This window comes from Nymphalis io, chromosome 22 (genome assembly GCF_905147045.1).
Source record: "Nymphalis io chromosome 22, ilAglIoxx1.1, whole genome shotgun sequence".
NCBI classification, from domain to species: Eukaryota; Metazoa; Arthropoda; class Insecta; order Lepidoptera; family Nymphalidae; genus Nymphalis; species Nymphalis io.
Genome location: NC_065909.1, coordinates 2,223,330 through 2,248,279, shown reverse-complemented (window position 1 = coordinate 2,248,279; position 24,950 = coordinate 2,223,330). Strand labels below are relative to the sequence as shown.

Sequence of the window (24,950 nt, the reverse complement as noted above, 5' to 3'; positions counted from 1 at the left end):
CATTTATCAATCTTCTGTTAACGGACACGATTTTTTGTTTTTAAATTTTTTAGAACATAAATCTATAACATAAATTAAAATAGTATAACGACTTATATATAATACGATTATACGAATAAATTATTTTAATTTAGTTATATTAATTAATATATATATATATTATATTATAATTATATATATTATTAATTAATATATATATCGGTATTATATACATATATATATAATACCGATCTTAGAGCTTTCTTTGTAAATAGTCAATTGATCTATTATCCATGTAATAATCTAGCGGATATTCACTCCGGACCGTTAGCTTTAAGGTTTAATTTCTATAAATCTTGTCGCTTCAAAGGTATTTATTTAAATACCATATATTTGATATTCTACTTTGATATTCCACCGCAAAACAGCAATACTTGATATTGTTGTGTTCCGGTTTGAAGGGTGAGTGAGCCAGTGTAATTACAGGCACAAGGGGCATAAAATCTTAGTTCCCAAGGTTGGTGGCGCATTGGCTATAAGCGATGGTTAACATTTCTTACAATGCCAATGTCTAAGGGCGTTCGGTGACCACTTACCATCAGGTGGCCCATATGCTCGTCCACCTTCCTAATCTATAAAAAAAAAAAATTGTATATAATTAAGAATTAAAAGCGTACATTGGAGCGACATTCGATAATCAAGCGCGTTATATTTTGTCATAAGATTTTAAAATATCCATTTCTATCTACGACTTTTCACACTTTGCTCTAGGACCGGTAATGTTTATTATTGACTAAACAATTAGCATTACAAATAAGACGTTTATAATTAATGGATAACATATTATGGCGAGTTTTCGTCTACCTCCTTTATAACGGAGTCCGATTCCCATCTTGCTCTCTCCGCTAATAATTCTTGAAATTTCTGCCGAATTAAGGAAATATATACAATATTATTAGTAAATATATATTATGATATGTTTATAGTTTAAGCTTCTACTATAAATTAAAATAATAATTTTCAAAAACCTTCGAAATATTAAGCAAGAGGATGGAATAGTTTTTAAGAAAATCGCCTACATACACTGTTATGAATATTGGATGAAATAGAAAATTTCCTAGTTTTGAATTGGAATAAAAATCAAATATCAATGGCAAACAGTTTCAAGATGTTTGTTTCGGTAAACTTCGATAAACTTTACAAGTCCAATTTTATATCTATGAATGGTAGAATTAAAATCTAATAACTGTTATGTGATTGGAGTTAACAAAATAAAAAAATATTTTTTTAATACTGGCGCCCAATGTGGGTCAAACTAGCTGCTAGGATAAAACCTTTTGAAACTGCAAAACGAAATGTGCGAATAGAAAGTTACAATGTATAATTTGCTCATGTCTGCCTCTAGGAATGCTCACATTATGTATACAAATAACGAAAATCGACGAGGCCTCTAGGCCTTTTGATAATATAAAAAAGCAGACCATTTGATTATTTTTTTGAAAATAATCGAGGCTTACTTGTAACCTTTGGTAAAAAAATCTACGTTCAAAAATATCCATGGAAATAATTAATGTTAGACAAGCAATCGATAGCAGCGATTTCAAAAACAGATTTTAAATAATCGTATTCTTTGTCTTTCTTCAAGGTCTGTTCAGCTCAAATTCAGAGACCGAAATGGCGAAATGTCTATTGGCGAAATGGCTATTTTCGTGAGTCATTACTAATCGATTGGACACAATTAGAATCATGAGCAAATTACTTGATGACATCACTGTTTTACGAATATCATATGTTCACACAAATTTTATTAAAAATTTAAACATAAACAAAAACAAATAAATTCTATATGATTTGCTACATCTTTTGACATCATACACCTCTCAATCCCAAAAGGTCCTACGTGACATCACGTTAAACGAATATTTTACTGTTTATAATTGAATACAGTTACCTCTGGTCTATCAAGTATCACAATCCGATTTTCGATCTTGGGTGCAAGATCACAGGCATTCTGCTCCAAGTCATCGAGCGACGCGCGTCGGGTCAGTCTGAGATGAGATAAAATTGGTCTGGGTGCGATCAGGCCCACCCATTATCAATTTCCAATAAGAATATTTATCGCTAATTTAAGTGAAAAACAGTTTTGGCTAAAATGTAATCAGATTAATGATTAACGATTACAGCTAGTAATCATCAATCACGATTAAAGATTAATTTTGATTGATTCTGATGTAGGCGCGGATGCCCTAGGGCAATCCTTAATCATTAATCTAATTGCATTTTCCCCAAGTTTGGTGCAAAGGAATGATGATTATGGATGAATATGAGTAGTTACGTCATCAAAAATTGATAAATATTAATTATAATTTATTTCACCTGTGATGTGTAGAGTGCGTAGGTTCCACTACGGATGAGGACGCTCTGCGTAATGGCGGTGGACCATCTAGTTCGCTACCATCCAACATCTTTACAAGGCTGTGCCTGAAAACGATTTCAAACAAATTATATTTTAAAAATAGAACACAGTCATACAAAGCTAATACTTGGCGGTAGGATAGAAAAACTAGTGTACCTATGTATAAAGTTTGTACAGAATCCCTTACACCATACACAACGTATTTCATTACGTGACTGCCTCGTTGGTCTAATGGACTAGATGTAAGATCGCTTCCGAGGTCCTGCGTTCTAACCCCCAGATCGGGCCAATAAGAAGTTATTGTGTTTTCCTGTGGTAAAACCTCAGTAGCAGCCCGGAGTCTGGAAGTTGGAAGTGTGTAGTCTTGTACCTCAGAAAACACGTAAAGCCTTTTATCATGTGCCTAAACTCTTACCTGTCGTGTCGGATTTGCCGTTCTATCGGATTATGAGAATGACGGAATAGAGAGTGCATCTCTGTTTGCGCACACACTTGTGTATAATATGTCCTGCGCAGTTGGCTAATCTCTCTTGAAATTTTGCGCCGTGGCCGAAATCATCACCATAATTTAACTATATACAAAATATATTTTGCTAAAAGCACTAACCTTCGGCTTAATGTGACGAGAGATTGTCTATGTTTGGACGGCCTCGACTTCCCCGTCCTCACGTTGATCGCTGCGAAGTGGTTCTGTATAGCCATCCCTATCTCGGGGCACATGTCCTCTGACACCTGGAATTAGGAACATAATTTATTATATCAACGTATACATTCTCTAAAAGTAAAAAGTAACAGCCTGTAAATGTCCCACTGCTGGGCTAAGGCCTCCTCTCCCTATTTGAGGAGAAGGTTTGGAGCTTATTCCACCACGCTGCTCCAATGCGGGTTGGTGGAATACACATGTGGCAGAATTTCGATGAAATTAGACACATGCAGGTTTCCTCACGATGTTTTCCTTCACCGAAAAGCACGAGATGAATTATAAACAGAAATTAAGCACATGAAAATTCAGAGGTGCTTGCCCGGGTTTGAACCCACGTTCATCGGTTAAGAGTCACGCGTTCTTACCACTGGGCCATCTCGACTTCTACATTCTCTACGTTCTCAAAATTATGTTTAAAAAAAACTGCAGGCGTTAATTTCGAAGAACATATTTGGTGGTAGCGTTATACCAGGAGTTTGGGTACTCATTAAGTTTTAAGGACGATTGAGCCAGTATAACTAGGGACTTAACATCTTAATTCCCAAGGTCGGTGGCGCATTGGCGATGTAAGTGATGATTAATATTTCTTACAATGCCGAAGTATGAGGGCGGTGGTGACCATTTAACATTAAGTGGCACACTCCTCAGACCGCCTACCTAATACAATAAAAAAAAAATGTAAATTTAATAAGAAAATTGCCTAACTCACCAACACTGGACATTGGGGTAGCATTGTGAAGCCGTCGTTGCCAGAGTGTAGGTACTGTTTCACAGCTAGCCGGTATTTCTGGTCACGTTGAAGGTATTCATCGCCTATCTTCACTACCTGTTCCGCAACTCTCTCGCCTGGTGGCTTCGTGGGATCGAAAGCGAACGACACTCCGGCTACCTGGAGGAAAAATATATTTTATTTAAAGTGATTTAAAATGAGGTACACGCAAAAAGCGGGTATTTCTAAGAGCAGTTCCTGACCAAATCAGTAGAGAATATTGATAAATAAACTCAAGTGATATAATATGGGCACATTGATTCATACTGGTTTTTTTGGGATCATATTCATTAACAAGATTACTGGCTATAGAAAGATAATTATCTGAAAATAGAATAGTAACATTTGAAATTAAAATACATAACACATAATCACTGCACTTAAAAAAGCTTATAACGGTGTTCATTATACTTTGCAATATTAAAAAGTCATTTTTATTTTGTAGGCATAATTTTAATAGTAAAATATAATATAGAATACTCAGAAATTAATTTGTTTAACATAACAAAGCCAGCTTTTAAAAATTCTATAATTAAACGAGATAAAAATACAATTTAAAACGTACAATACAAACTTACAAACACAAACACACACACGCACTCACACAGACACATTCATTAGATTTAACTCTCCTAATAATTTTAATTTACTCTGTCTTCTTAGTTAGTAATTCAATATATGTTTTAAACTAATTGTTTAATCTTATTTTGGTTTTCGTTATATGTTATATAATACATAATATAATAAGGTATGTATGTTATTACCAATTAAATAAAGGCCTATTTCTGAATTCAAATTATCGTTGACTTTTGGAAATCCTGTATATAAATAATAATGTGATTACGATTTCTACTATGGCAGTCATTCGCGAGGGACATTAGCCAACTGCGCAGGACATCTTATTTAACACAAGTGTGATCGCATACACCCTAACCTCGAACGCCTGCCTAAATATTCCCAAATCCTTCCAAATCCCGAAATGTATTTTTAATTTTATATCATTAACAAACCAACACTTATTTGTTTATTGTGGTATAATAATAGATAATATTATTATATAAATAGCGTTAATAATAAAAAGCACCAATATAAAAGTTCCCACTATTATTTACCTGGGGAAACCTTCCTTCCAAGCTAGGGTATTTAGACACGGCGTTCTCGAGAACCTTGAGGACAGTCTCACCCGTCGCCTCCACCACCACAATAGGGTCTCGCATGGGGATGATAGTGGACAGATCACGAAGAGTGAAGTCTCCCGCTGGATGAACCTATTAAAGATATATATTTCAATCTAGGGCACCCCTCCTTTCATCTTAAGGACAAGGTTTACGAATTATTCTACCGTATGCTTTAATGAGGATTATACACTTGTAAGATTCTTTGCAATGTTTATTTTTCAACGGCAAGCACGAGATGATGTATAAAAAGAATATGAAAATTCAGTGATTGTTCTATCTAATGGTTTATTTTTTCTTAATACGAATTCAAATTTATAATAACAATCTATAAATTCTTGCATAAAATAACAATATACCTGATCAGATCTGAAGGTGCCGGAATTGAGGATCAACAGGTCGGCACCGGTAGCCGCTAGGAGGACGTCACAGACCCAATTCCCAAGGTTGCACTCTTGACGGCGTACCACAGAAAATCTACCTTCCAACGGTACGCAAAATTTGCCAAGTACTTCATCCATCTTTCCGTCTATCATAGCTGGAAGGAAATAACAAATTGATGGAACAACCCGAAAATATCCCACTGCTGGGCAAAGGATTCTTACTATGATATTCGATTTGAAAACAGACAATTTTATTATCATTGCCATCAAACGGTATGCCGTCTAATGCAGTCATGCCCGATATCTATTCGAAATACATATTTCGATCGTATAAAGTATTATGAAAAGTAATATACATACTATGTTTCCATTTTATTATATATTTTACTTTACATTTATTAATTGATTCTATTGAATTATGAAATTATTTTAAAAACCATAAAATATGGTGATTAACACCAGCCAAGAAGTCCTATGACGGCCACGTATATAAATACACGATTACGTTATAGGTAATAGTAGATACAGTACGGTTTCTCTCACCAGAATATTTCTCGACCTTCGCCTTCAGAACTGGGTCCTCTTCATACGAGCTGGTCACATCAACATCGGCTATGTCAACGCGGGGCACCTCCGAACCGAAATTTATCGTGATCTTGCTGAATTGTCGGAAATCTGTACCGCTTTTCACAATGTATTTATTGTTTATCTGTGTAACAATAATGATTATGTAATTGATGGGTCGGTTGGCGTGATATTGCCTTTCACGCCGAAGGTTGTGGGTTCGATTCCCACCCAGGACAGACATTTGTGTGCATGAACATGTTTGTTTGTCCTGAGTCTGGGTGTAATTATCTATATAAGAATGTATTTACAAAAGAAAAGTACTATATGTAGTATATCAGTTGTCTGGTTTCCATAATACAAGCTCTGCTTAGTTTGGGATTAGATGGCAGTGTGTCAATAATGTCCCAGGATATTATTATTATTATAATTTAAATAAGCGTTTTTGCACGCGAAATTACTTTTTCTGACAATGAATTTGGTCATCTTACATCATTTTTGAGGGTTCATTGTAATTTTAATTATATAACTTTTTACTTTTGAAACAAAATTATTTTTATTTATTTTGAAATACTTTTTGGCAAAACCCCGGGAGTCACGTCTTATTTTCGTTTAGGGTTTCGGGGTCATTTAAATTATAATTGTAACTCTTTTTTATAAAGAAATAACAAATTTTACCAATATATAACTTTACTTTTTAAATAACAATATATAATTTTATTGGTGGTAGAGCTTTGTGCAAGCTCGTCTGGGTAGGAACCACCCACTCATCAGATATTCTACCGCAAAACAGCAGTACTTCATATTGTTGTGTTCCGGTTTGAAGGGTGAGTGAGCCAGAGTAATTACAGGCACAAGGGACATAACATCTTAGTTCCCAAGGTTGGTGGCGCATTGGCGATGAAAGCGATGGTTAACATTTCTAACATTGCCAATGTCTATGGGCGTTGGTGACGCCTACTTATAATATACTGTGTATTTCAGTTGGCTTCAGTGCATTTCATTGGATAAAAGTATAGCCATAGTGAATGGAATTGAGAATGTGTCTGAGTTTGCGCACAACTTTTTGCCCAATGTGACATTTTACTCAACACAAGATTTTATAGATTATAAAAGAGAGCGGAGTTAGAATTAGTTGATTTCTGGGAATATGTAAATAAATTTAATTGCGTTAATTTAATCTACATTCAAAACCGGTGGTAGCTTTACATTTAATTTTAATACGACAATAAAATGACAATACCAAAGTGCTTAATTAATATATATTGCGTAGTTAGCTATTTCTAACATTGATCACTGTTGGAATGAACGTTCTCTCTATACCGTAACAGCCTGTGAATGTCCCACTGCTGGGCTAAAGGCCTGTTCTCCTATTTTTGAGGGGAAGGTTAAGGTTAAGGTGGAGCTTATGCCACCACGCTGCTCCAATGCGGGTTGGTGGAATACACATGTGGCAGAATTTCAGTGAAATTAGACACATGCAGGTTTCCTCACGATGTTTTCCTTCACCGTCAAGCACGAGATGAATTATAATCACAAATTAAGCACATGAAAATTCAGTGGTGCTTGGCCGGGTTTGAACCCACGATCATCGGTTAAGATTTACACGTTCTTACCACTGGGCCATCTCAGCTCTATCTCTCTATATTGTATTAAAAAGGGACTCACCTCTAGAACTTCATAGACATGGTCATGCCCCCCCAAAATGAGGTCAATGTCCGTACAACCTTCGGCTAGTTTGATGTCGTTTGGCGTTCGCATATGTGTCAAGGCTATTACATATTCGCAACCCTGGAAAAAGAGCGAGACAAGACTATTAAGAAGAACTCGAGATAGATCCGTTACTAGAATCAAATCATATATATTAACCATGCCTTACTTATGTCTTTTTTATACTTTCTTCGTTCGGAGAAATGGGCGAACAGATGGTAAGTGTTCACCGACACATTGACACACGCAGACATTGGCGGAATTAGATTTATATTATATTAACCATTTCTAACATCGCCAATGCACCACCAAGGCTATTAATTTAAATACTTATAACATTATTAGAAAAAAGTGTGCATCCTTGGTTCACAAGGTGCGGGCCATCTCAAACAAAATTCTAATCATGGTAGCTAACAGACTAGACTGTATATTTATAAATCGCTGTTGTAAAGTTTCGGCTGGACCAGTAAATTGTATAAGTAGTAGATAGTAGTGTTTATTTTATTTTATTTTTTTGTAATTTTGTATATGAGTCTTGTTACTTGAATAAATAAATTATTATTATATTATTATTATTTTTAAGGTCAGCTAATCTTTTGAGATTACAATGTTTTGTTAATATATTTAGGTGTTTATAAATATTACATATGGTATTCAATTATAATTATCACATAACTAGCCCTATCCCGGCTTCGCACGGGTAGATAAGAAGATAAATGTTTTTTTAATAGGATTTGCGTAAAATCCGTTCTTAGTGAGCGTCTACGTCGGGTAAGGGGTAACTGTGACAAATATCAAGTTCATCGGGCGGATGGTGTAGGAGAACTCTTGCGTTGTTGTATTTCTCTATATATATATATATATATATATATACTAACCTCTTGTTTTAATTGCGACGCTAACTTTGATCCCGCTTGAAGGAAATCTATAAAAGTTACTTCGTCTGGGTTTATCGTCGCTAACGTTTCCAACCATTCCTGTAACAAAAAAATCGATCCAATAAACGAACAATATTAACAACATTGGAAGAATAGCTAAAGCGCCAATGCGCCGCTAACCTTGTGGATGAACCAACCGGATTCACTTTTCATACCAAACACGCAACATTAAGGATTGTTTGGTGGTAAAATATAAATTTAGTTTGTCTACTTTTTTGGGATCCATGACATTAGATACAACGACACGGTGGGGTGGTGTAGACGTGGCTGGATGGGTTAAACATATTTTTTTCTCGCTGGATAACGTGGACGTGGTCCCCACAAGAAGTGGGGGACACGTCAGCACTAACCGTAATAGCCTGTGAATGTCCCACTGCTGGGCTTAAGGCCTCCTCTCCTCTTTTTGAGGAGAAGGTTTGGAGCTTATTCGACCACGCTGCTCCAATGCGGGTTGGTAGAATTCACATGTGGCAGAACTTCAGTGAAATTAGACACATGCAGGTTTCCTCACGATGTTTTCCTTCACCGTAAAGCACGAGATGAATTATAATCACAAATTAAGCACATGAAAATTCAGTGGTGCTTGCCCGGGTTTGAACCCACGATCATCGGTTAAGATTCACGCGTTCTTACCACAGGGCCATCTCGGCGTCAGCACTAAGTGTGCCGGAATACCCACTAAAAAACTTCGCTTTTATTAAAAACCCATAACTTAATACATTACCTGTTCCACTAATCCAATTAGACCAATCTTATGACCATTGCAGAGTAATGCGTGAGTTATCTTCCCATCACCGAGTGGTCTGCCCGTCTCATTGTCTATCACGTTCGACATGAGCCAAGGAAAGTTGCACTGGGAGACCAGGTTCGATAAGATGTCTAGGCCGAAATCTAGAACAATTTGGAAAAGTGTATAATGCAAAATAGGGGGTGAAATATTTCTGAAAGATGAAAGAGAGTTGGATGGACTGTATGAAGGATTACAGAGACCAAAATGACATCAGCAGCGAGAAGAGAAAATCTGAAGACGTGACTAGAGGTACAGTCGAATGGAAGAAAAGAAAACACTACGTTAAGTTCAAATGAAATAGAAAAAACTACTCCACAGAGCCATCTATCGAAAAATTAAACACAAGGTCATTAACGGAGAAACTGTGCGTTAAATTAAGTGAATAAAATATGAGTGAGAGACAAGATATTCGATAAACTACCATAGACATACGTACCAAAATCATGATTCCCGAAAACCGCACAATGAGTACCAATTTCGTTTAGAACCGGTACCATCTGCTCGCCTTTTGTGAATGTGCTTACTGTAAGTAATAATACATATATATTTAAATTAGTTTGGTTTATGTACTAACATTAAGCCTGTCTGCCTGAAAGAGATTGCTGCAAAATGGAAGCGATAAGGCCTTTACAAGCTTTTAACTTGCTGTATATCCAGTGCTTTAGGAATGTGTAATAAAGTTTATAAAAAAAATAAAAATACTAGGGTAATACTTCGTTGATTTAATTGTCATTACTGTTGCTGTTTTATTCCTTATATATAATTGGCTTGTTATTAAATCTTGCCCGTAATTAAATATATTATTAGTTAGTAAAAAACGCTTCATAAATTTTTTTATAAAATTGTAACAATAATTCTTTTTGAGAAGATTAGAAGATTTTGGGAAAATGGCGGGTGCTCAATGGATGCGACTAGCACAGGACCAGGACAGGAATAGGCGCGCCTGTGAGGAGGCATATGCCCAGCAGTGGATTAATGTGGGCGGAATATGATGTAACAATAATAAAATTCGTATAAATTTAATAAATATCATATTAGCTTCAAGTATCAAAATTACAATGGTAAAAACATCGATCACCGCAAACGTCCTTGAGGAGACTACTACAGAGATTATGCCGCCTACGGCCTACCTATTACATCAAAGAAATGTCGCCTTGCACGCAGTACTCAGCATGCTTGTGTCCACTATTTTACTAAACTTTTATTATCCTACAGCCCTTTTCATTTAATTTCGCTTGCTATTTTTTAAACTAGATGCCCTAAATATACAGCCCATATATAGGGTATTATATATATATAGAAAACATATAAAAACTATAAATAGGATATATTTTATTTGTTTTTACCGGAATCATATCAACTATATTCATCTAATTGGTTTGGAATCCACAAATTTTGTTCGGTTATAATTTCAGGGCGGACTAAGGTTATATTTTATATATACAAATTATATGTGAGATATAGCTTATGTCAATGATGATGGGTTTCGTGAAAGTCCGTATTCAAACTTCTAGTATTAGCACAGTCCAATATTTTGTACTGCTGTTTGAATGGTGAATGAGCCATTGTAATTACGGCTATAAGGGATATAACATCTTAACGCCCGTGGTTAGGTCAGAGATGACAGCATAAGAATTGGTTCCTATTCCTTACAGTGCCAGTCTATGGGTGAAGGTGAACAATTACCACCAGGAAGTGAATTTGCTCGTCTGGCTTCTTAAAAAACATTTTTGAAAAAAACGTTAATCAGTCTATTAATCGTTTACGTAACTTCTTACAATGCTACTCACACATGCTCGGCGAGAACGCATCCCCACTAAATAAAACCAGAGGATTTAGATGCTGAAGGGCTTTAATTGCTGTGCTGAACCGTAGCGCACCTCCCACTGGTTCAGTGTCTGTAAAAAATTTTTAGGAAAAAAATTGGTTTAGAACAATCTAGAAACAGCCGATTTGTAGAAAACGATATAAGTCCTAATCAGTGAGATTCAAAAACGTGGTCGTACCGTTCGCTTCTCAAACAGTTCCAAAAATAAATCCAGGTCACTATGTGTCTAACTAATTACGTCTACCTATTAATGTTGTTTAGGGGGCGGTGTCTTCTTCTTTGGAATGTTAAATTAATGATAACAGAAAGAGATGAAATGAGCTTACAACTAAATACTCACTAAGAGAGAGAGAGAGAGAGAGAGACTTATTCTAGTTTAAGGAAAACTACAGATAATCATTTAGTTTCTTTTAACATCTCTCATGAATTTTTTTTTTTTATAGAATAGGAAGGTGGACGAGCATATGGGCCACCTGATGGTAAGTGGTCACCAAACGCCCTTAGACATTGGCATTGTAAGAAATGTCAACCATCGCTTATAGCCAATGCGCCACCAACCTTGGGAACTAAGATTTTATGTCCCTTGTGCCTGTAATTACACTGGCTCACTCACCCTTCAAACCGGAACACAACAATATCAAGTATTGCTGTTTTGCGGTAGAATATCTGATGAGTGGGTGGTACCTACCCAGACGAGCTTGCACAAAGCCCTACCACCAATAAATAATACTTACTAGTAGTCTGTTCAATATTATATACATCATTGAAATGTACAATCAACACGTCATCGTCCATGCCTCGTCCAGCGAGCTGGCTCACCGCTCGCCTCCCCACTTGTCTCACTTCTAGCGACGCCTGTAATATTTATTGAAAAAATCACATAACATACAAGTCAATGGTCTGAAGTATGTAAATTAATGCACATGATAAATAAATGTAAATGAGATTGCTTAACGTCTCAATGCTTCAATCGATTATCTTGATTTTTGGTATGGAGATTTGAAGAAAAGAGACGTTTGCTACAAAAACGAAGTGGAACAAACTACACAATCGTGCAAAAGCGAATAAAATGCTTATATTCTAAAAGCTGTATACCTGAAGCTGATACGATGCGCTTTGAAAATTATTTAAAAGTATAGATTTGTAATCATTTGGTTTCTTGATAGGAAAGATATTTCAAATACGAGACTCGTTAAACAGATTCCAATATAAATAGAAAGTTTTCTACGATTTAGAATAATAAATAAACAAACCTCTAACTGTTTTTACAGCATCAATGAAACATTGACAATTGCACAGAGCGTCAAGCTTCAAAAAGTCGAAATTTCAATTTAAAAAACCAATAGAAACTTTTTGGTTCGAAATAAAATTACAGATAACAAATCAATGTAATACACTTATATATCGTATGGTTATATACGATACGATATATTAGTGTTGTGTAACACGAATGTTAAAATACGTCCGTATTGTACTTAGATGTTCAAAAAGGCAAAACAACTGCCCACTCAAGCAAACGCCTTGTTTTACACAGTTTATATTTATAGATTACAGCTGACCAACTTGATCTAGCTTGTATTATTTATTAAGATTATTGTTAAACATTACAGCAGCTTCAAAAAAAGTAACAGCCTGTAATTGACCGACTGCTGAGCTAAGGCCTCCCTCACTTGGAGAAGATTAGGAAATCATTCCACTACGCTGGTCCAATGCGGATTTGTAGATACACATGTGGCTGATTTTCATCCGTGCAGTTTTCTTTCATCGACCACGAGATGAATTATAAACACAAATTAAGCACATGAAAATTTCCGGTACTTGCCGGGTTTGAAATCATATTAGAACCATTCTTATTTACAGGCACATCTGCATGTAATCTTATGAAATCGATCCGAGATGGCCTAGTAGTTAGAACGTGTAAATCTTAACCGATGATCGTGGGCTCAAACCCGGGCAAGCACCAGTGAATTTCCATGTGCTTAATTTGTGATTATAATTCATCTCGTGCTTGACGGTGAAGGAAAACATCGTGAGGAAACCTGCGTGTGTCTAATTTCATCGAAATTATGTCACATGTGTATTGTACCAAACCGTATTGGAGCAGCGTGGTGGAATAAGCTCTAAAACTTCTCCTCAAAAAGGGAGAGGAGGCCTTAGCCCAGCAGCGGGACATTAACATGCTGTTACTGTACTTATGTAATCGGCTTGCTTTTATTATTAATAATAAGAATATAACCAATCCATTATTGAACAATGTGTATAATCCAAATGGATTTCAAAAATATCATGTAGCAAGTTTGAGTTAAATATGAATCATGCTCATCAGTTTTATCATCAATTGATTTAAATTCTGAAAGCATTTCAGCTATCAAGTACTTCGTTAGTGTTTCCAATTCATCGTACTCTATAATGGACAACTACTCTATAAAGGAAATAGAATTGCTGTCATGGCCAGTCCCTGCGGGTTAATAGGCAGGCAGATTAAACTGCGATTCCAACTTTTGGTCTTTTAGCAGAATTAATGCACTAAAGCCGTCTTGTTTAGTACGACAAATTGACGCAATTACTACAATTGGCAATACTGCTAAAGGTCGTGACCATTTATTTTTGGTATCAAATATAAAGACCGATTTAATATCACGACAGTAATGAAAGAAGGCTATATCAATAATCAGTATTACTTCTATTCAAGAAGGCTCTTAAATCATTTTGGAATTGACATTTTACTTAATTAAATATAGCGCTGTCACGTTTTGGTATTTTAATTATACTCTAAAGAACCGAAAGTTTTATTCGAATTGTATATAAATGAATTAATAACTTACAATTAAATGTTACATGTTCGCACATTTGTCTTGCGCGATTTTTGCGCAAGACATATTAAAGGCATTTTATTAAAGACATATTAACCATATTTTATGATTAATATAATAAAAAAATATAATAGTATGCCGTGATAATAAGGCCGAGATGGCCTAGTGGTTAGAACGCGTGAATCTTAACCGATGATCATGTGTTCAAACAAGTACAGTACAACAGTTGCATGTAGCACTGAATTGTCATGTGTTTAATTTGAGTTTATAATTCATCTCACGCTTGACGATGAAGGAAAACATCGTGAGGAAACCTGCATGTGTCTAATTTCACTCAAATTCTGCCGCATGTGTATTCCACCAACTCGCATTGGAGCAGCGTGGTGGAATAAGCTCCAAGCCTTCTCCTTAAAAAAAGGAGAAGAGGCCTTAGCCCAGCAGTAGGACATTCACAGGCTGTTACTGAAATAATATGTCTTATCTATTTATAGTTAATACAACATTCTCAAAAATCAACAACAATCTGATAAAGTAAAAAATGTAAAAAGCAATCAACTTTGCTTGTATGTGGAATATTCAGACATTGAATAAAAAGGTCTTATCTAAACATCACTCTTCTACGTGTCCTCGAATTGTATTTTTATATAAGATTCCGTTCGACCCCAGGCTAATCTAATGTCTCGCTGGCGAGAAATCCATGTCATACTTTATTATAGTACGCGTTTATTATATAACTTGTCCGCGTTTATTTTTGTGGAATGAAAAATAAACGAGCACAAAGAATATAAAAAAGATATTCGTATTGTACCACGATATATGTGTATTTTTTTTCATTCAATTAATTAACCGGTTCGGAAAGTAGATTCTACTGAGAGGAACCGCCAAGAAACTCGCTTGTTACTCTCTTTCAGACATATACGAATCTGTGAATAAAGACAATATATATGGAGAGTAACTGTCTGATTGACACATCTGTCTGATATTGCTGGTTCCGGTTTGAAGGGTGAGTGAGCCTTTGTAATTACAGGCACAAGGGACATAAAATCTTAGTTCCCAGGGTTGGTGGCGCATTGGCTATGTAAGCGATGGTTGACATTTCTTACAATGCCTATGTCTAAGGGCGTTTGGTGACCACTTACCATCAGGTGGCCCATATGCTCGTCCGCCTTCCTATTATATAAAAAAAAAATCTACGAACAGCCCAAACTACTGGCGCTAGCACCATGAAAAATTGTATACACATTAGGTTAGCACTAAGAAAGTGATAAGGCGGGTGAAGGTTTTTATGGAAATTCTTCGTTTTTGAAAAAGAGATGAGATGATTGATATTGAGCAATTCAGAATTATGACGCGAGCGGTGCTATGGATAAAACGTAATTAATATTATATATGATCGAACAATGTAATATGCCTTATTTATTTATTAATATCCTTTAATGGTCATTCAAATTATATTCTTTTGAATCGTTGCCATCGCTTCGGAATGTAACTTGAATTCTGCCGCAGCAAAGGCATTTTCCTCTTGTTACGGAAGGATGCAGATTTTAATTCACCTCGCTGCGGACGTGCAGATTAGGATATAACGTTGTGAGGAATCCTGCATGTCTCGGAATTTCTTCCGAAATATACAAGACTTCTCGGTGATTTCTTCAAACCACCGAGCGTGGGTTATATGATCGCTTATTGTGTAGAATATTCAAAGGTTTTATATTATTTTCGACCTTAAAAGCCAACACGGCTTCACGAATAATCGAAAATACAGAAAATGGAATTTCAACCGAATATGTTATTCTGATCGATTTCGGCCACGACAGTCAATTCCAAGAGAGATTAGCCAACTCCGAAGGAAATATAGTGCACAAGTGTGTGCACACTCTATTTACTCACTCCGATCCGTTGGGATGGCAATCCTACACGACCGGACAGAGTTTTACACTCAGTGGGACATTAAAGGAATGTTACTTAGCTTTTTTTAAGTTATAAAATATTGGTGCCTGCCATGCAATTCCACATTCATTATATATTAACTGGAGGTAGGGCTTTGTGCAAGCTCGTCTGGGTAGATACCACCCACTTATCAGATATTTTACTGCAAAAGCAGTACTTGGTATTGTTGTGTTCCGGTTTGAAGGGTGAGTGAGCCAGTGTAATTACAGGCACAAGGGACATATCTTAGTTCCCAAGGTTGGTGGTGCATTGGCGATGTAAGCGATGCTTAACATTTCTTACAATGCCAATGTCTATGGGCGTTAGTGACCACTTAGCATCAGGTGGCCCATATGCTCGTCCGCCTACCTATACTATAAAATATATATGGAACTCGTATCGGATCTCGTATCGGATCTCGTATCGGATCGTTGTGATAGTAATAATAACAACTTAACAGAATTACCATATAGTTTCTGTGAACGAAAAATGGCAAAAAGTCATTACCGACATTTTTTATTTACTTTTTAATTTCTCTATTATTTATTACTATTTTAATTCGTCTTTGAAAATAATAAGACTAATTAAATATTCAATCGTTATGCTCTTATTTAAAATAAGACTGTTTTTACATACGGCCTTCCGTGCCCAGAGTAGTGATATTTTATACATAGCTGACAAGAAATAACTTTTTACATAGTTTAATCAGCCTCATACGATACTATATTTATCTTAAACCCCGAATTTGAGCTGAGGCTGAGCGTTATCATTGAAAAGGGTAAAAAAACTCTCAACAAAGATTGATCGCCAGAAATGATAACAAGGGCGCCTCAAGGCCGGTTGCGTTTGATTGTCGCTGTATTCGACGGTGTCAAAGCAATTTGTCGCTTTTAGAATTGAGACGATCTTTATAAAGACATGTACAGAAATAATTATAATATTTTATAAATGATTGCTAAGTTTCGCGCGGGCATTTAATTTTCGATAATAGTTTATCTGTGGTGATTAAGAAAATTAGAAGTGACGTTAAAAGATTTGAAATTATTTATTTATAAGTAAGAAGGAATTGTGAAGGAAAAGACTAAATAACAATTTCAATAGCTCTTTCTTAAAAACGAAGGATTTTCACACACTTTTATCCCTTTTGGGATTGAATTTTCAAAAATATTTCCTTAGTGCTAACCTATTGTGTAAAAGGAAGTCGTATGCAAATTTTCATGGTAGCCCCAGTAATTAGGGCTGTGTGTGTTGGCAGTTATTCTTATATACATATATATACATATATGTAGATTCCGCGTAAATGTCACTGAACTCTTTTAAAACAATTGAACCGATTTTGCGAGAGTGAGTGGTGCTACTGCTATCTCGTTTTTTTTTTAATAGAAGTTGCCTGGAAGATATCACTGTAAGTGATAAGACCGCCTTTGCATAATTTCCTCGACCTGTTCCTTATATACTGTTTGTAAATTGTGTGTAATAAACTTAATAAGTGAAATTCGTAATCAATCGTACGAAGTCGGGATGCACAGGTAGTTACTTATATAATAATTGAAGTAAGTAAGTTAGTTTATCTCGAGATTAAGAAGCTTCGACACTTTTTTAACCGATTATCACAAAAATTGGTTGAAATTTTGCATACACGTTGTCAGATATACAGAAAGGGACATCGGGTCACTAACTCACCCCCTTCCACATGTGAAGCCGCGAGCGGAAGCTAGACGTATACATATGAAAACTCTAGCATCGTCTGTTACCAAGTGCCTGGTTTGAATATAAGACAAAATTTCTTCGCACTTGGAAAATGCTGTCTTTAGATGGTTGATACTTGAAAAGTATTAAAAACTATTGAATATAAATACCCTCTATGCTTTATTCGAGTAGAATATACCAAATTAATAGTTTAAAAATAACACATTTAGATTTAATTATTAATTATCGTTACACGGTAATTAAGTTACAATTATTATATGTTAGGATGATCTGTAGGCGCAGTTGACACTCACCCTGCCTTCCGCTATTGTTGCGACGAGCCTGGATGCATTATGTACATATCATGTATTTAAAAAATATTTGATTTATAAGTTAATATGTATATCAGTCAGCTGTTACGTAGAACATAGGCATTCCGTTGCCTATTTTAGGAACAGACGAGCGCGTAATTAAAAAAAAAACAACAGCTAGTTTCGCAGTTTAAATAAAACATTACATGTGGTGTTTAGAATTGTATACTATGTATATATGTATAGAGCGAGGTTTGACAGAAAAATCAAGGTGTTAACAACGGAATTTAATTTTATGATTACGTCATAAATGCGAGATCACTAACCAATACATTGGATATCGAGGACATTGATACATATTTGACTTGAATATTTAACGACGCTATTATAAATCGAGCCGCTACGGTTAAATAGTGTGAATCTTAACCGTGGACGCGGGTTCAAGCCCAGGCAAGCACCACTGAATTTTCATGTGCTTAATTTTTTTTTTTTATATATTATTTTATATTCACCTGGAAGGCAAATTCCTCCACTCCACCTGATGACAAGTGGTAGAAGAGTCCAAACGAGACGAAAGCCAGGACACTCGGGAAGAATGTTGTGCACTAGCCGCCCTCGCCTTGCCGGCCCGCAACATGCCTCTTCACGTCTCGTTTTAAGAAACCCAAGGTATAAGAGTAGGGGAACACGTTTAGTACTGGTTAGTAGTACTGGTTAGTTACTGGTAAAGAATTCCACTTTTTTGAGGTGGGCAAAGAAAGGAGTTGCTTAAATCATGCGTTATGGAATCGATGTCACAGTTAGTTGGGAACATCAAATCGATCTCATACTCGGAAACAACCCGCATCTAACTTCACTGAAATTCCGACACATAATATTGACAAAAAATAATAATTTTAGTAGTTATCATATGTCTAGGAATAATAACCGCAAGGTTCTAAGGTTATCGTTATAATTTATCGTATTTCCTCAAACTTTATTAGTGTAGGTCGTAATCATGTTGTATAAATACATTATATTTTAGATTTATGCGGCGCTTATTTTATACTACATACTAGAGCATGTAAATTTACTATCCATATGATTGACTTAGTAGGTAGGGCTTTGTGCAAGCTCATCTGGGTAGGTACCACCCACTCATCAGATATTCTACCGCAAAACAGCAATACTTGATATTGTTGTGTTCCGGTTTGAAGGGTGAGTGAGCCAGTGTAATTACAGGCACAAATGACATAAAATCTCAGTTCCCAAGGTTGTTGGCGCATTGGCTTTGTAAGCGATGGTTGACATTTCTTACAATGCCAATGTCTAAGGACGTTTGGTGACCACTTACCATCAGGTGGCCCATATGCTCGGACGAGCATATGGGTCTCCCTATTCTATAAAAAAATGATGGGTATAAACTTGCAGGCAATATACAAAAGCATTCCCAATATTGTCAGCTGACCTGACCTTGCAACTCTGTCGAAGCGTCAGAAAAATAATTACTTAAAAACAAATTTGAACTGAATTTAGATCAACAACAAGGAAAACAACATACGACTAATTCAAATATTTTTATCCTTAAAATTCAATTTTCAATATCTTTATTAAAATATTTACCATTACAGTCCGGCACTAAAAGCTATTCCAAAAACATAAACGTTACAATTATTAATTGATTGCTAAAAATATACGATTCGAAAATAAACACTTCGGTTTTTATTTTGCACATTAATATTTATTTTGTAAAAAGTGCTTTTAAGAGCATACTTGAAATACAGTAAGTATATTTAATTTGTTTTTTGTTAGTTTAATTGTGCATAAAAAGCGATCGCGCTATGCAATTTTAAGCAGTACACACTTTGATGGTGTGTGCTATTTGGAAACCTCAACACAGCCCTTGCCTTATTTAGCGGAGAACTCTCATTGTTTCGGTGATGTTTTAGATAGTCTGGATTTAAGTCAGTATTACCAATATATATAATACACGTACTATCATAGCTATCATAGTAAGTGGACGCGTTAAATTATTTTCCGTGTTATGACAGAATAGAAAAAGTCCAGTTTTGTTCAGACAATTTGTTTGTGAACCAAAAGATCTTAGAAAACAAATAATTACTTGGATTATTATAAGCCTTGGAAACGAAACGATCGCCTTCTGCCGGTACAGATTAATTATTTTTTTAAATTTTGCCTTTCACACTGCAATTCGAACCAGTGGTTTTATAAACATTTTTTATAATTATTATAATTAAAAAAAAAATGCAGAGGCGTTGCATTAGCACAGTAGAGCCAAGATATTTGTTAGCGAATATTTATATATTATAGTTTACGGGATAAATCCTTATTTAACCCGTGCGAAGATGGCACGTATAGCTTGTATTTATACTTACATTTTTTTTACCTTTCTTTATCGTATACAAGCTACCCCTGCGGCTTTGCACGTGATTAGATTATTATACATATCTATTGGTTTAAGCGACGCACGCGACTTAAATTCCCAGTCGGCGTGATTTTTAAAAAATCTTCCGTAATCATTGTCGTATTTGCATGAAATGGATTAAACACCCAAACCTTTTTTATGAATCTCTCCGCCCATTGGCGAAAGCCGCATAGAAATCCGTTCAGTCGTTTCCGAGTATATCGTGTTCAGACGGAGAGACAGACTGTTATAATATTGCGAAGTAGGTGATCACTGAATTCACTAGACCAATCGACCTCGTTTTTTCTTACTGAATTAAGTGATTTATTTTGTACGTAATTTCACTTGACGAACATTCACGATCTTTAAGTAAAGACTTGAATCGTTTTGGTTTAAGTGATCTTCTGAACTTTCAGTGAAGCCATATAAACGTTTTAGTTTAGTCTTTGTAACTTCAGAAATAATATAAGTTTTCTGAAATTGTACAAATTAAATCATTTTTTAAAATAGTATAGGTAGGTGGACGAGCATACTCACGGTAGTATGCGAAAGCGAACCCGTGGCGCTCCTCGTTAAGACGGAAAGGGTGTCACTGGTTTTTTAGTGGGTATTCCGATGTTCGGGGCGCACTCGGCGCTTTGGACACTATACGGTGAAAGAAAACATCGTGAGGAAATCTGCATGTGTCTAATTTCATTGAAATTCTGCCACATGTTTATTCCACCAACCCGCATTGGAGCAGCGTGGTGGAATAAGCTTCATACCTTCTCCTCAAAAAGGGAGATGAGGCCTTAGCCCAACAGTGGGACATTCACAGGCCGTTACTATTGTTCTGTTATTCGACGTAATGTAAATCGACGATGATTTATGATGATACCCAAGGGTACGTTATCACACATTATCATTTTCATGCATACATGTTCGACGCTTCCATTGAATATCTAAAATATCCTCAACCCTCATTGGAGCGACGTGATGGAATAAACCCAGTGAAACATTTTCAGGCTATTACTTATGAATAAAAAAAAATATCTGATCTTCATACGGAATTATTACCTACGAATTATTATTATCGTAAAATGTTACGATAACATCAAGAGGGGGACCTCCCGTCATACGGGTCGCTACGTCCGTATCGGTCCTACCAATCATTTTTAAACGATCGTAACGCCCGAAACTGAAAACGCATTACTATTGTTAGTTTGATAAAATAATCATACTGTGATTTAAAATAACTATTGAGCATTTTGTAAAGAATAGCCGTGCCCATTAAAATATGTCTGCATTATGAAAATAATTTAATAAGTTATAATTTATATTATTGTCATATTTACTACAAAACGTGATTTTTGCTTGTTTATTTTTTTATATTGTATATTTAAATATTTCGTACTTTTATTATTTAGTAGCTCTATTTTGACTACCGGTTCCGAAAAATATTATTTTATGATTAGTCAGTTGAGTACTAGCAAGAAGCTCGCATTGTTTGGTTTTTTAAAAAGAGGAACGGTAATTTTTGAGTTGTAAAACAAATTGTATTACCACTGTGGATAATATTGAGTTATATTAAAATAATAAAACTGTTAAGACGGAGAAGAATGTTTGAATTTTAATACCTTCGAAATTAAGAAAGTTTACACTATGATGGAATAATACATATTTCTTTGCAATAATTTAAATGTAACATATAACGATATTATGATAGACAACTAAACTTCGTCTAGATAATGTCATTGAAAATTATACTCTCTGCAGTATGTTTAAAGTTGAAAATCGAAAGGTTCTAGACATAATAATGATGTTCTCCTGATTTCCACAGATATACATTGCACATATGTGTGTGCAAACACAGGTGCACTATCTATTCTCTTTCTCATAATAATAACTATTTGTTTTTTTTCTCAAATACTACATATATTATATATACATCAAATAATATATATTATACAAGACGATTTCATCCACGATTTCATGTTTCATCCACGTTACTCTACTGTACTGTACTGCCTTCGTACGATAAGCGTGATGTTGTATAGTTTACGAGTATTTTCTTAATAAATGAACTATGTAACGATATTTTTTTCCAAATTGGGTAATATTCTGAGAATAGCGTATAATCAACAAGTTTATAATAATAATCGGATAGAAATACGAAAAGCTTTGAGGTTGCTAACATTTTCAAATTGACCAGAAATTAACGCTACAATAATTCGGATTAAAACTATGAGTCGAGTTTATTAAACAACTTACTATATCCTCAATTAATTTCATACAAATATTGTATTGTTTGATTGCATTATCAAATGAATTAATAATTGAAATGGAATATGTTTAAGCCTCTGATGTGATTGATTCGGTTAAGTTAGCGTTGCGTTCATTGTAGTGCCGAAATAATTCTCTTGTATTTACAAATACATAATGCGTTCTCATTTGATGGATTTTAATATTTAAAGTTTATTTGTTAAAATTATTTGTAATTTATTATGCTTAAAAGCAGAAATAATTTAAATATATAATTTATTCGAAAACCAAAATCATCGTAATCCTATTTTCATTCGTATTGTTTTTATGCGGACATTTTGAGTGTTTTTATAAATATAATTGTTATTTATGTAAAACTCATTATATATTGTGGTGTGTGTTAATAAAGGTTTTATCTATCTATGCGCGTACCATCTACATTTGAGCAATTGTAGATGTGCAAAGCAAAGGTGGTGTGGAAGATAGTGAATGAGTAAATTAAAAATGCAAACAAAACATTAATACTAAGTGAACAGACATGATAAATTAATCTGTTTCCATGATGGGAATTACTAACTACAATACATAACATTAATAATCACCCTTTTCCATTAAAGTATTAATTTTTAAACAAACTTGGTATTGGAAATAAATTATTCAGCTAATATGATTTTTTAAATAAAGATTTGTTGTTTTTAATTAAAGAGGTAAATAAATTGTTCAGATTATTAAAAGACTTTGTAATACATAATATATGATTGTATGTCTTTTTTAATTATTTGAATGGCATTTATTTGTGCATAGGTAACACACTACTCTGCCAATGTGACGAATGGGTGGTATTATGATTTTATTTTTATTTTTAATTAATTTATACATTATTTGTATGATATACATGTTTTATTTACTTTAAACCATTATTCAAGAGAATTTAATTGAATTGAACGCTTAATGAAAATAAACTATGGTAACTTTTTACAATTAAAACATTTATTAATGTTATAGTATGTAGTAATCTTATGATTTAGTGAAAAAATATACTGCTTAAAAGTGTTAATAGAAATAAATTATCTTAGAACATTTTTATGTTTTTTATCTATATTTGTTTTATTTTTAATCATCTTTATATTTGTCTATGGTATTTTTTGCACTTACTATATTTAAAATTATTATATTATATATTTATTTATAATTAATCAAAACATGCTTTAATTGTCATGAAACTATAAGCAATTCTATACAACATTCAAGTAAAAAACAAACGAAGAACTATTTATATTACATTAAGAAGCCTATTTTCTTATAATTCAATATAAGTAATTCTTTATTTGTTTTTTTTTCATTACTATTCATGTATAAGTCGTGCCTGTTTCAGCCATCCAACAACAGATCGGACACCATCTGTTACTTCTCCTGGTACATCAACACTCGTAGACTCTATTAAGGAGCTCCACCTGGATCTTAGAGCCGCTTGAGCCGTGAATGAGGCCATAGTTTGTATAGATTTCACTAAAATCATTGTGTATCACAATTGACATAAATTGCTTGAAAAAGTATTCATTAATTTATTTTTATTAAATTTGTAAATATTAATTATATATATCTGTACTCGGGTATGTCACATTCTGTCAATTTTTTTTCACTTAGATACACTTTTATCAATATCATAAAACTAGTAATTTACTCAAAAAATATTTTCCGATTTCACAAGCACTCAAGGTCAATACCAAAAATATTAGTTCATTCGAATTTCTGCATGGAAAAACTTATTACTCAACTGTTACAACAAAATCGCGTAAAACAAGCGAAGAGCGAAAAATAATATTTAGCACGATCGTCTAGAAATTTTAAAACGAGGTCTGCGCAATGCTAAGAATTTTAATACACTATAAGAGGTCAAAGCACGCGATTATGAATTTTGGCACCTTTCTCAGTGCCTTGATACCTTAAGCTATTTATATTTTACTCCTTTGACAGTTTATATGCATTATGTACTTGTTTACATACGTAGTTATATGTTTAATATATATTCCTTTCGTCAAATTTAAATTCTAACAAAAACAATTTTAAAAAAATGTAAAATTTAAAACTTACCTAACAGAATGACGGCTGGATTTTTTAAAATATATTTTCTAAATTCTATACACTTTTTTTATTAAATTATAAAGTAAAACGTGTTCTCTTATAGAATATTTTACGATCTTTTGAATTTGGAAGGACAATCACACCCACAAACGGAATAGCTATGACTTACTGTCAGTAATTTGTCAAATTCGATCGGTTGTCAAACACGCGTTCCTTTTCATTATAA

At 34.5% G+C, this 24,950-nt stretch overlaps 1 protein-coding gene across 2 annotated transcripts; it reads right to left on the bottom strand.

The window, feature by feature from the left end:
* Positions 1-227: 227 nt before the first annotated feature.
* Positions 228-24,709, bottom strand: LOC126777046 (snake venom 5'-nucleotidase). Of its 2 annotated transcripts, none has more exons than XM_050499895.1 (15): positions 24,006-24,709; positions 11,990-12,110; positions 11,218-11,325; positions 9,864-9,950; positions 9,362-9,528; positions 8,578-8,676; positions 7,658-7,780; positions 5,969-6,134; positions 5,402-5,580; positions 4,980-5,135; positions 3,808-3,987; positions 3,003-3,127; positions 2,356-2,460; positions 1,931-2,048; positions 228-903 (listed from the first exon to the last, which is right to left on the bottom strand). In XM_050499895.1, exons 1-15 carry the CDS (start codon positions 24,156-24,158, stop codon positions 823-825), a joined length of 1,968 nt encoding a protein of 655 aa, XP_050355852.1. In that variant the 5' UTR covers positions 24,159-24,709; the 3' UTR covers positions 228-822. The 2 variants fall into 2 exon arrangements, with proteins under 2 accessions (XP_050355852.1, XP_050355853.1); XM_050499896.1 differs by having other exon boundaries at positions 1,931-2,027; positions 24,006-24,707.
* Between the last annotated feature and the right edge of the window lie 241 nt (positions 24,710-24,950).